The sequence below is a fragment of the Silene latifolia genome, chromosome 3, assembly GCF_048544455.1.
Source record: "Silene latifolia isolate original U9 population chromosome 3, ASM4854445v1, whole genome shotgun sequence".
NCBI classification, from domain to species: Eukaryota; Viridiplantae; Streptophyta; class Magnoliopsida; order Caryophyllales; family Caryophyllaceae; genus Silene; species Silene latifolia.
The window spans coordinates 126804791-126816801 of record NC_133528.1 but is presented as its reverse complement, the minus strand read 5'-3'; the positions used below and the strand labels follow the sequence as shown (position 1 = coordinate 126816801).

Below are 12011 nucleotides of genomic sequence, written 5' to 3'. Positions count from 1 at the left end.
GACGTAACCCGGCTCCGTCTGCACGCTGTACCACCCAACGCGACCAGGGGCTGACGGCCGAAGATGATGAATCCGGTGGAATAAGTTAACCGTGGGGACCTCCCCCTTGAAAAGACAGAGCCACACAAAGCCGACTATAGTCCTAATGGCCAACGAGTGCAGTTGGGCCACGGCGACGTTCATGGCTTTAATTATGGCCATAACGTGTTCATTCAGAGGAAACCGGAGCCCATACTCCAGGTGTCTGATGTATACGCCGATGCAGCCCTTGGGAGGGCAACAGACCGCCTGGCCTTCCCCAGGAATAACAATACTATACTCCCTGCCGAAGGAGAAGTGACGTTCGAAAAAGTCAGGACCAGAACAACTGGCAAACTTGTGGGTCCAAGCACGGTCAGGGCAAGCCTTACAGGCGTCGCCGTGATCCATGATGTACGGCCTCTCCTCATTAGGATGAGCCATTTCAGCATCATCACCGTCATCATCAACATCATCATCATCATCCTCCCAATCCTCCAGAGCTTTTGGATCAACTTCAGGAGAAGGAGACCTAGGGCCCCCAGACCTTATCGGAACGGCGGCTAGTGCCTCCTCTTCATCAAGACGCGACGGGGAACCCCCCGGCGCAAGGTTACTAGGACCGGCATCAGCAGAAGACATGTTCACAACAAAAAACTTAACAATTAAAAGTTGGAAAATTTGTTTGTTTACCTTGAAGAAAAAGTGCTACGCCGGAGTAACGCTTCGAAGACTAGAGAGAAGTTTCGTCAAAGAAAGTTAAGCAAGAAGAAAATTTTTTTTTTTGAGAAAATGAATTTGGAAGGCCAAATTCAGGGGCTAACTCTCCTATTTATAGGGCAAAGCCCACTCAATCCGACCAATCAGGGCAAAGCCCATGAAGCGTCAACCAATCAACAACGAGACACATGTCAAGCATGCAGCCATGGAATGTTAATCGACAAACAGTCACAAAACTTCTTCAACACGCTCCTTGACAGAATGCCAATCGACGTATCTTCTTCAACACACCCCTTGGTATCTACTTGCCAGACGGCCCGCTGATTCAACCAAGCTTGGCGACCGGGGGGCAATCAAAAGCACACGGCACTCACAACCTCGGTCTCGGCCGGCGCCACTTTCTTTTCCACATCGATGTCTATTACACATCCATGTGGAGGGGGATATGGTACGGCCTAAGCGAACCAAGCCGAGGTAGAAGAATTCGGGGCGAAAAATTTCAACTTGCGCGAGAATACGCTCAAACACTCATCGAAGGTCCATACCATAAGGACTATGCTTTGGGGGCAAATTGATGGGGCATATTCTGCACCCGCCGACCGAGTCAACATATTGAGCAAGGTCAAAGATATCCACAAAGAAGTTAACGACTTAGACCCTAGCTTAACCGAGGCGACTGTCGGCTTTGTCTCTTGTGCCTCGGCCGGGGACAACTAGCCGGTAGGGGCACATATCCGCGTACTCATATCCAAGACCCCTCGGCATGGAGTCAACAGGGCCCGCCGGCCTGCCATGGGTCCCTCGGCCGAGGGTAGATCAGTTTTTCCACCTGCTAGCCACTTGGCCACTTGGCCACTACGTGACAAAAGGTGAAAGTCTATAAATACTCCTCAACTCTCATTGAGGAAAGGATCCACAATTTAACCTAAACACCTCATAATATGGTAATATCTTCCTTATCTCTCTACAACATATACTTCGCCAAGTAACACACAACTTATCTCTTTAAGTTCACTGACTTGAGCGTCGGAGTGAGTACGCTCGGCCAAAGCCGAGCCCTCAGTTTGTTCATTGTTTCAGGAGAGGCCGAAAGAAGGATACAACCAAAGACGTCATTCTACAAGCCACGAGTGGTAACAAATAACTGCTTCGGAATTACACCCGGAACATTATTATTATTATTATTATTATTATTTTTTTATTATTATTATTATTTTTATTATTATTATTGTTATTATTATTATTGTCATCATTATTATTGTCATTATTATTATTGTCATTATTATTATTGTCATTATTATTATTGTCATTATTATTATTGTCATTATTATTATTATTATTATTATTATTTTTATTAAAAAAATCTGCACACCACTTTTATTAAAACAATACCAAAATTTACAAAATATTAGTGGGCAGCCGATATACAATCAGGGCGCCCACTCTCTTAGCAATAGCAAAGCTAAGCCTAATAAAAATGTAAGCGACAGCACGAGCCCCGACATCCTCAGATACAGAGAATTTATGAATCCGCTTGAGCAAGGCAACATCATCTGTATCTACCTCCCCCGGCGAAGAGAAGGAGAAAGGTAGGAAACCATAACCAGCCGCCATGCACAAATCCTGATACTTGGCACACTTACGCTGAGCAACATCAACGACAACACGACCGAACACAAAATCAGACATCCCTGACTAAGTCAAGGGGGAGGATCCCGTCAGATCGACACACACATCTCACCCCCTGTTCCAGGAATAAAGAAGCAAATCCGCCGGTCGAAGGAGCTTAAGATGCCAATCAACCAAACCGATATCAACCTCTTTACCGGCAGAAATCTCAGACCTATAGCAGATATCCAATAAAGCCGGTGTCGCGAACAAGGTTATGTCGATTCTTAATGCCCAAAGTACCCACACAAGACACAACATGATCGTCATAAACATCACCATCAAGTGGATGGTTGTAATTGTAGCACGTAGGGTGTCGAAATCCACAAGGAGCAACGAGTACTAGTCAATTCTAATCGTAGTGTTTAGCTAAGTCGATAAGAGTTGAATTTTGTTTTTTTATCTACATAACTAAGCTAACTAATAAGAAATGCAGCTAAGTAAAAGCAAATGAGATAATGATAGGGTTGTAATGCAATTAATAAAAACCTAGGATCCGATCAAACTTTGATCATGAATTACAATGGTAACTAGCCTAATCAACAAGTAATGGATCATCGGTTCAAGTGGGACAATGTAACTATTCTAACCTTCCAACTCTCCCGAGTATATATGACTTCTTGGGTCGATAGGGGTCCCACTCCCATGGATAACCAAGATCGAGTCCAAGGCGTTCCAGGTCAACATTAAGGTCCCAACTAAGATCTCTCCTACTCCCATAGATGAAAGGCCCTAGCCTAATGGACAATGATAGAGTATCTTTAGAACGGTCTCACTTTCATGAATAACCCAACTAAAGAAGTCCCCAAGCCCAGCCCAACTCCCATTGATAGCCAATTTGAAGAGGTAGGTCAAACACAAGAGTCTATATTAACCACTCTACCAAAAACAATCACCCACAATACCAAAACGTGCTTAATTATAACAATTACCAAAATTGTAACACCCCTTTCTTACCCGGCCAAGGTGTTGGCCCTGATATTTCCGCACTTACCCTGGCCTGATAATCAGGGTATGTCCATCAAGGAAAGTTCAAGTTTAGCACCAGATAACCAAGCCTAGGCCCCTTTACTGATGGTTTCAAATTTAACCTCGCAAGTGAACGAGTTCGTTGCACTAATATGAGAGTCGAATCCACAAGGAGCATGGGAGAATATTAATCATTTTAATCTCTTTTGTTTATCTAAGTCGACAATAAATGGAGATGAGTTGTTAAACTAATCAACTAAGCTAATTAAATTAAAATGCAATTTTGAACTAGTGATGGAAATTAAGCAATTGAATGAAAATGATGTAATCAAGATTAAGGAAGGCCTAGGACCCGACTTCTCCACCGACAATTGCTCCTACAAGTTTAATTTCCCGTTAAGTGGTCGATTATGTAGTGTTAAAGAGGATGACGGCTCTAGGTCGCCAAACACCTCCCTTTTCGTCTCGTGAGTGGACACTAGTAAACCTTTACAACCCCCCTCTCGGGTTCGAAGGTCGGGTACCTAATTCTGAGTTTTAACTCCCCCAAAATCATGCATTATCTCAAGGGTGGTTTAAACTAGACTTAGGTTCATTAAGCTCGCGTCACAAATCCGGGTCATCCCATTCCCTCTCTCGAAGGTCGATTTCAAACACAAAATTAAGGATGTTCTCCCTTTCGGTCTCAACCAAGGTTAACGAAAGACAAGCTAAAATCACAACATCCTCCACCTAATTGATTCTCACCAATGGTCAAGGGTCAAAGACAAGAAGAGAATTCCAACAAGTCAATAACACAAATCAATCCCCTTAATTCTCCTTTACCACCACCTAAAATGACCATTTAAATGGGTCTTAACCGAGTAGGAAGCTCATGTCAGGGATAATCGAGTCCTAGTAAAAGGACTACTCACTAATCATATTTACTAAGACAAAATAACTAATAAAGATGGATTCTTTAACCATAGACATGTTATGAAATTGAATACTAAAATTAAACATGTAGTAAATCAACAAAACTATGAGAAGAGACAAATTACACAAGGATGGAAAAGGATTAATGCAAAAAGGAACAAATTTTGACACTACTAATCAAAGATTCAACCTTTGGATGAGAAACAACAACTAGAAACATGAACAAGATGAACAAGAGAGAGAAAATTATAATCTAACAACAAATAGATAAATTCAAGCACAAACAATCAAAACCAAACTTAAAGGAAAGTAAACGTAAACAAATAAGAACAAGGAGAGAAATAAGAAGAAGAATTATACCAACAACCATTAAAGATGGAAACTTGGATTGGAATAATAAGGATGAATCTATTCCTCCTTCAAATTGCAACCCACTAATCTAAATGTAAACTATTGAAAATTGTAGAACTTGAACAATTGTAGAGGGTAAATAAAGATTAATTAAAAAAAGATTAAAACTTAATTAAGAAAAAGACTAAAGGATTACATAAACTAAAATAGAGTTTTGTATTAATTTTCTCTCTAATATGTGGTGATCCACCCATGCCAATTAGGGATTTCAATCTTATATAGTCCAAAAAGAAATGTCAAATAAAACGACATTCCCCCTCCCATAAAACGCACAGCCAAAGTCACATAAAACAGAAGGGCACAAGTGTCATTTCCCCTTTCTTGTCTTCATACGCCTCATATGTAGCAGCAGGGGCCAAGGGCCAGTGTTAGTAATGTTGATCACATTACATTTAAGTGTATTCGGGTTTCTTATGTCTAATTGGTTTGAGCTTGGAATCGATATAATGTGAGTAGGGGAGTACGGAGTGTACGCTCATATAATCGGAATTATCGAGTTCATGGTTAAAATGGATAAGGGACACTACTTAAAATTGCGGTCGTAGTATATTATGTCCCCTATCGGGGTTATATACTCGGGGTTAAAGTATTTCACATAGCGGAAATTGAGAAGGAAATTCGCAGAATTAAAGAATTGTTCGACGTCCTCGATCGGGGTTACATGGCCCCGATAGGATTTTTGTGACTATTCTGTTTTCCGCGCGTGAAAGGATAATAATTTACGGTTGTCAATGGCTTTTATTGGTTGGTAACAAACTAATTGACATACTTATCCACTTTTTTGTCAGGAGGTGTGAAGTTTCTTTCACCAATAGACAAAACAACGGAAACCAAACTCTCTTATTGTCCATTGTTCTTGCCTTAAGACAAAGGAATAGTCTTATCCTTCAGAGATTTCTTGGAACCCAAAGGCAATAGGGTCGAAATACTATAAAAAAAGTGTGTTCAACACGATTCGATTGGGTGTAATAAACCGTCTTATATTGTTTTCATTTCTGTTTTAGTGCCTTTGTTTGTATTATTTACATACTTTTAATATTTGTAATACAAAAACTACAACATTCTTAGAGTATTTTCTGCATTTGTAAATGGATTCAATCAAGGACATGACTACCAAGTTTGGAAAGTTGGAGAAATTCGAGGGTGTCGATTTTCGTCGTTGGCAAAAGAAGATGCACTTCCTTCTCACCGCTTTAAAGGTTGTGTATGTGTTGAGTACTCCTATGCCGGAGATTTTGGGGGATGAAACTCTTGCGGAAATTCAACGAAAGAGAAGCAAGTGGGAGAATGATGACTACATTTGTCGTGGTCACATCTTGAATGGTATGTCCGACTCTCTTTTTGACATTTATCAAAATGTTGAGTCCTCTAAAGATTTATGGGAACAACTTGAGTCTAAATATATGGATGAGGATGCTTCTAGTAAGAAGTTCCTAGTTGGAAATTTCATGAATTATAAAATGGTTGATTCTAGACCGGTAATGGAACAATACAGTGAATTGCTCCTTGTTTTGGGACAATTTGCACAACATAAAATGGAGATGATTGAATCTATCTCGGTGTCTAATATCATAGACAAGTTGCCTCCTTCATGGAAGGATTTTAAGCATATGCTTAAACATAAAAAGGAAGAGTTGACTCATGTTCAACACGGTAGCCATTTGCGCATAGAAGAATCTCTAAGGGTGCAAGATAGTGGCAAGGGTAAAGGTAATGATGTTATGGGATCCTCTTCCGTCAATATGATGGAAAAGGGAGAGGGTTTCAAGAACAAATTTAAGGGGAAGAAACGCCCTTTTAACAACACCAATGACAAGTCTAACAAGATACCGAAAGGTGCTTGTTGGATTTGTGGAAAGACCGAGCATTTGAAAGCAAATTGCAAGGTTGGAAAGTACAAAAAGAAAAAGGGTGCAAGTACTAGCCAAGGAGGACAAGGGTCTAATGAACAAGGTCCACCCACTAATGAAGGTTAGATTTTAGACATTGGTTTTAATTCGGTTGTGAATTATGTACCATTAATTTCTGAAGAATTTTATGTGTAGGATGATGTAGTGGCATGGTGGATAGACTCGGGGTGCAACCAATCATGTTTGCAAGGATCGACATTGGTTCAAGGATTATGAACTAGTGAAGGATTGATCCATTATATTTATGATCAACGAGTCTACCGCTCCTATTGTTGGTCGTGGCATGGAGGTGTTGGAATTTTGTTCCGGAAATGTTGTAAAATTAAATAATGTATTACATGTACCCGGAATTAGAAAGAATCTTATATCCGGTAGTTGTTTAAGTAAACTTGGTTATAAACAAGTGTATGAATCTAATAAGTATGTTTTATCTAAACATGGTGTATTTATTGGATTTGGTTATTATTGTAATGACGTGTTTATGTTGAATGTTGTTCCAAATGAAAGTTCTATATTTATTGCTTCATCTATGAATGATACTTCATATCTTTGGCATGTGAGACTAGGACATGTACATTATAAAAGATTGGAAACTATGTCTAAAGATGGTTTAATTCCATCATTTAACATGAACATTAATAAGTGTAATACTTGTATGTTGACAAAAATCACAAGGCAATCATTTGGTAGTGTGTCTAGGATCTCACATGTGCTTGAACTTATACATAGTGATTTATGTGATTTTCGCAATTATCCGTCTTTAGGTGCTAAAAAATATGTAGTGACTTTCATTGATGACTATAGTTGGTTTTGTTACATATATTTACTTCACACTAAAGATGAGGCAATTGATAATTTTGAGGTCTTTAGAAATGAAGTGGAATTGCAACAATCGGTTTTGATTAAATGGTTGCGTTCCGTTAGAGGTGGTGAATATTATGACCCATTGTATTTTGAGTCAAGTGGTATCATTCATGAAGTAACTCCTCCCTATACACCACAATCAAATGGTGTAGCGGAAAGGAAAAATAGAATCCTAAAAGAAATGGTTAATTCCATGTTGTCTTACTCGGGTTTGAGTGACGAATTTTGGGGTGAAGCCATGTTGACGGCTTGCTATTTATTAAATAGGATTCTAACAAAAGTAATAAAGACACTTCATATAAACTTTGGTACAAAAAGAAACCAAGCTTTAATTACCTTCGAGTTTGGGGTTGTCAGGCTGTTATAAGACTACCCGATCCCAAGATTAAAAACTTGGGGGGAAAGGGGCATTGATTGCATATTCATTGGATATGCTGCGCATTCAAAGGCTTATAGGTTCTATGTAATTGACCTAATGATTCTGTTTTGGTTCACACCATAATTGAGTCAAGGGATGCGATATTTGATGAGAGTCGTTTCTCATCAATGACGAATCTAAGGGATCTAGTACCTAGTTCTAGTGGAGCTATTGAGGGAAGTGACAATGTCATAAATCAAGAAGCAACACCTGAAATTCGTCGGAGTAAGAGAAAAAGGATTGCTAAATCCTTTGGTCCCGATTTTCATACCTATTTGGTTGAAGGTTCAAGAGATGGATGTAAAAACTATAATCCATATTGTTTTCACATTGATGAGGACCCTAAGACATTTGATGAGGCAATGAGGTCTCATGACTCTTCTTTTTGGAAAGAGGCGGTGAATGATGAGATGGATTCCATAATGGGCAATAACACTTGGGTGCTTGCGGATTTACCTCATGGTTGTAAACCATTAGGTTGCAAGTGGATCTTCAAAAAGAAGATGAAAGTTGATGGTTTTAACGACAAGTTTAAAGCTAGGTTGGTAATCCAAGGTTTTAGACAAAAGGAAGGGATTGACTATTTCGATACCTATGCTCCCGTAGCTCGCATTACTGCTATTAGATTTCGTGTAACCCAAAGGCAATAGGGTCGAAATACTATAAAGAAAGTGTGTTCAATACATTCGATTGGGTGTAATAAACCGTCTTATATTATTTTCATTTCTGTTTTAGTGCCTTTGTTCGTATTATTTACATACTTGTAATCTTTGTAATACAAAAACTACAACGGCCGGCAGACCGACGACCGGAGGCTTGAACGGCGCCAAGACAACTCAAGAAAATGGACGAAATTGATGTTTCAAAGCCGGTTGGTGGGACGACAGCCGTGTGGTCCGATCAGGGCATTTTTTTCTTTCTCAAGGAGGATGGATGCGGTCACCCAGCCGATTGACCGGCGGCCTGGTGGTCGGCTCAGGGTGCTTCAGCGAAGATGCAGGGGAGTACGGTGGTCGATTCTTGTCGAAATTGAGCTGTGTCACTGGTGAATGACGAACGAGAACGGTGCCATCGTTGGAGCTGCTGTAGGTGGCGAGGTGGTGCTGCATTTGTTGGATGGTGGTGCGAATTGAGGAGCTCCGATTCGGGTTGTTGAATCAGGTGGTGCGTGAGGGTAGCAACGGTTGTGGGTGATGTCGAAGTCGGAGTGGGGCTATGGTCGTAATGGTCAAGCTTTGGTAATGGTGATGAGAATGTGAATTATGGAAGTTGGAAATTAAATGAAAATTTGGTCAATTAGCATTGACGAGGAAAGTGGAGAAGCAGGGGTCATTGTTTTGGCAAAATTACTTGTCAAACTTTGACTTCCTTTGTGTTGTTCTATTTCATTTTCTTCAAGTTGACTCTGTCTCAACTCGTCTTGCTTATCCTTTCGTCTTTTATTATCGACTCAAACTCAAATCTTCGCTTTATTATTCCGCTTCACATACAAATTATAATTAATAAAATAATAATACTAATATTACACTAAAAACCGACTAATTGTTGAATCTAACTAATACGACTAATTATTATAAATTATTAATTAAATGAGCTATTTAAACATTTAAGTACGTAAAATCGAGTCGGAATAAGCTATAAATGCGAGGTAAAATATGACTAAAATACTACTCATCATTTACCGTTTCCAAAATCAAGTTCAACCCTGACCTGACAATCATGACGGAAGTGTCAGGGCAGCTCAGGATATGCACCAAGCAGGAGAGGGCAATGGTCAAACGAGAAAATATTATTCGACCAAATCAAGGATAATTAAGGAGAATATTTCAGCATTATTACACCAATTAAGAGAGCAATTAAGGGGAAGATTATATCATATCATCAAGCATTAATCCGGGTATTGAAGAGCATTGAAGGCACAATTAATGGCGTCATTAAGAGGGAATATTACGCCTTAATTGAGGAGATTATGCAGCTTAATGAAGACTACTATATAAAGGGGAGTCAATATCATTCCAAGACACATTCCATTACGCTACAATAGAATACATTACAACACTTAAGCAAAATTCCTCATATTGTATCAATTATACAACAATTCTCCATAATACTTAGTGAAATCCTCTCCTGGCTTGGTGCCCGTGGTTTTTTTCCATTTAATGGTTTTCCACGTACAAATTTTGTTGTCACCCTTTACTTTATTTTCTTTTCTTTGCGCATACAGTATCCTGTCCTGCAATCATAGTCTAGATAGTTGAGCTAGTTAACTCTGCAATTAATTTACCCTGACCTGATTTAGCCTTGCGCAGAATCCACCCAAAACAATTGGCGCCTACCGTGGGGCAACTAGCTCATTAAATATATTTTTCTTTTTCACAAAAAAAATCTTTTTTCCCTCTCACAAAAAGTTAACAAAAAATGGCACAACCCACTGTAGAAGAACAACTGAACGCTCCCCTACAACGGTTGGTAGAAATGGAGAGTCTGAAAGAAAAGATGGCTCAGAGTGAGGCTGAAATCTTACAGCTAAAAGAGTCTGAGTCGGCCCTGAAACAGAAGTTGTAAAAAACTCAGGGATCAGGCTCCATGATTCAGCTAGGAACTCTGTTCTCATCAATCATAAAGCATTTTGATTTTTCAAACTTTGGGAGCCCTAGCGCCAAGAAAGTGATCAACATAGGAGACGAAGAAACCTCCAAAGATGATGAAGAGAAGCCTGATGAGACATGAGCAGCAATCATGATGGCGGTAGTCCAGGAGATCAAGAAACTCCATGAAAAATTTGAAAAGATATCTGGAGTGCCCATCACCATGGAGGAGGATGCACCTGACAGTTATGCTGATTCACCTTTTGTGGATGAAATAGCAAAGGTGGATCTTCCCAAGAAATTTGTGGTACCATCCATGAGGACTTATGATGGGACCTCATATCCACAAAATCATGTGGCCTTCTACAAGCAAAAGATGTTGGCTGCATCGATTCCAAGTGGGTATAGGCAGGTCTGCATGTGCAAAGGATTTGGAACAACCCTAACTGGTCCTGCGCTGCAGTAGTATATTAACCTGCCCAATGGAAGTATTAAATCCTTTGCTGACCTGATCAATACCTTCAACCAATAGTTTGCAAGCAGCAGGGAATTGGAGAAGTGTTCCAGTGACCTATACAGGATTACTCAGAAGTCGGATGAGTCCCTCAGAGCTGTCCTGAACAGATTAAATAAAGAGAATGTGTACATCCCTAGATGTGACGTTGGGACAGTAGTAGAGGCATTCAAGCAGGGAGTATTACCCCATAGTGATCTGTATGGAGAACTCTCCAAGTATCCCTGCCATACCTTTATGGATGTTCAGACCAAAACGCTTGCTTATATCAGGCTAGAAGAAGACAAAAGTTACATGCTTGGAGGATCCTGCAATCTAAAAGACTATGATAAACCAAACAGAAAAAGTAGCGGCATAAGCAACAACTACATGAGTGGTCCATATACCAAGCCTGATTATTCAGAAGTCAACCTAACACAGGAACAACAAGGTAAGACTAAAATACATCCACCTATTTCTGAACATAACTTCTGTGTTGATATTGCAGGCCTGATCAAGCGACTTGACAACATGGGACTAGTAGTCAGATGGCCCAGAAAGGTGGACAACCCAAATCCATGGAGAGACCAGACCAAGTGGGTGAGTTCCATATGGATGTAGGACACACGACAGAGGACTGCTTTACTCTCAAGAAGGAGGTAGCCTACCTATTTAAGGCTGGATATCTCAAGGATCTGATTAAGTCCAAGGGCAGCCAATCCGGTCAGAAGAAAAGTACCCAAGAGGAAAAATCAGAGCATAATCTTTCTCCACCACCCTCCACTACAACGATAACACGGGATAGTGACGGAACTGTAGGGACGGATAAAAATCCCGTCACAAAACACGGGTTTGTGACGGACTTGTGACGGGCTTGTGACAGACAGGAACTTATGACGGACTATCCGTCGCATTAATTTGGCAGGTTAACAAAAACAAGGGCGCCAAAGGCTATGACGGATTACCCGTCACAAAAGAGGAACTTGTGACGGATCGTCCGTCACAAAAACAGTGATTTGCAATGGATATTCCGTCAC

At 40.2% G+C, this 12011-nt stretch overlaps 2 protein-coding genes across 2 annotated transcripts; both read left to right on the top strand.

The window, feature by feature from the left end:
* The first annotated feature begins 5789 nt into the window (after positions 1 to 5789).
* Positions 5790 to 6677, top strand: LOC141649643 (uncharacterized). Its single transcript, XM_074458328.1, has one exon. It carries the CDS (start codon positions 5790 to 5792, stop codon positions 6675 to 6677), a length of 888 nt encoding a protein of 295 aa, XP_074314429.1.
* A 3958-nt stretch (positions 6678 to 10635) lies between these two features.
* LOC141649642 (uncharacterized) lies at positions 10636 to 11595 on the top strand. The gene is made up of 3 exons (XM_074458326.1): positions 10636 to 10893; positions 11014 to 11425; positions 11483 to 11595. The coding sequence occupies exons 1-3, from the start codon at positions 10636 to 10638 to the stop codon at positions 11593 to 11595; spliced, it is 783 nt and encodes a 260-aa protein (XP_074314427.1).
* Positions 11596 to 12011: the final 416 nt, after the last annotated feature.

What these genes read in the sequence shown, in the direction of transcription:
- LOC141649643 (XM_074458328.1), top strand. Translation starts at nt 5,790, where the DNA reads ATGGATTCAATCAAGGACATGACTACCAAGTTTGGAAAGTTGGAGAAA.
- LOC141649642 (XM_074458326.1), top strand. Translation starts at nt 10,636, where the DNA reads ATGGCGGTAGTCCAGGAGATCAAGAAACTCCATGAAAAATTTGAAAAG. An exon ending in TTCCAAGTGGGTATAGGCAG is followed by an intron (nt 10,894 to 11,013) that starts GTCTGCATGTGC and finishes TTCAACCAATAG; the next exon opens with TTTGCAAGCAGCAGGGAATT. An exon ending in CCTAACACAGGAACAACAAG is followed by an intron (nt 11,426 to 11,482) that starts GTAAGACTAAAA and finishes TTGATATTGCAG; the next exon opens with GCCTGATCAAGCGACTTGAC.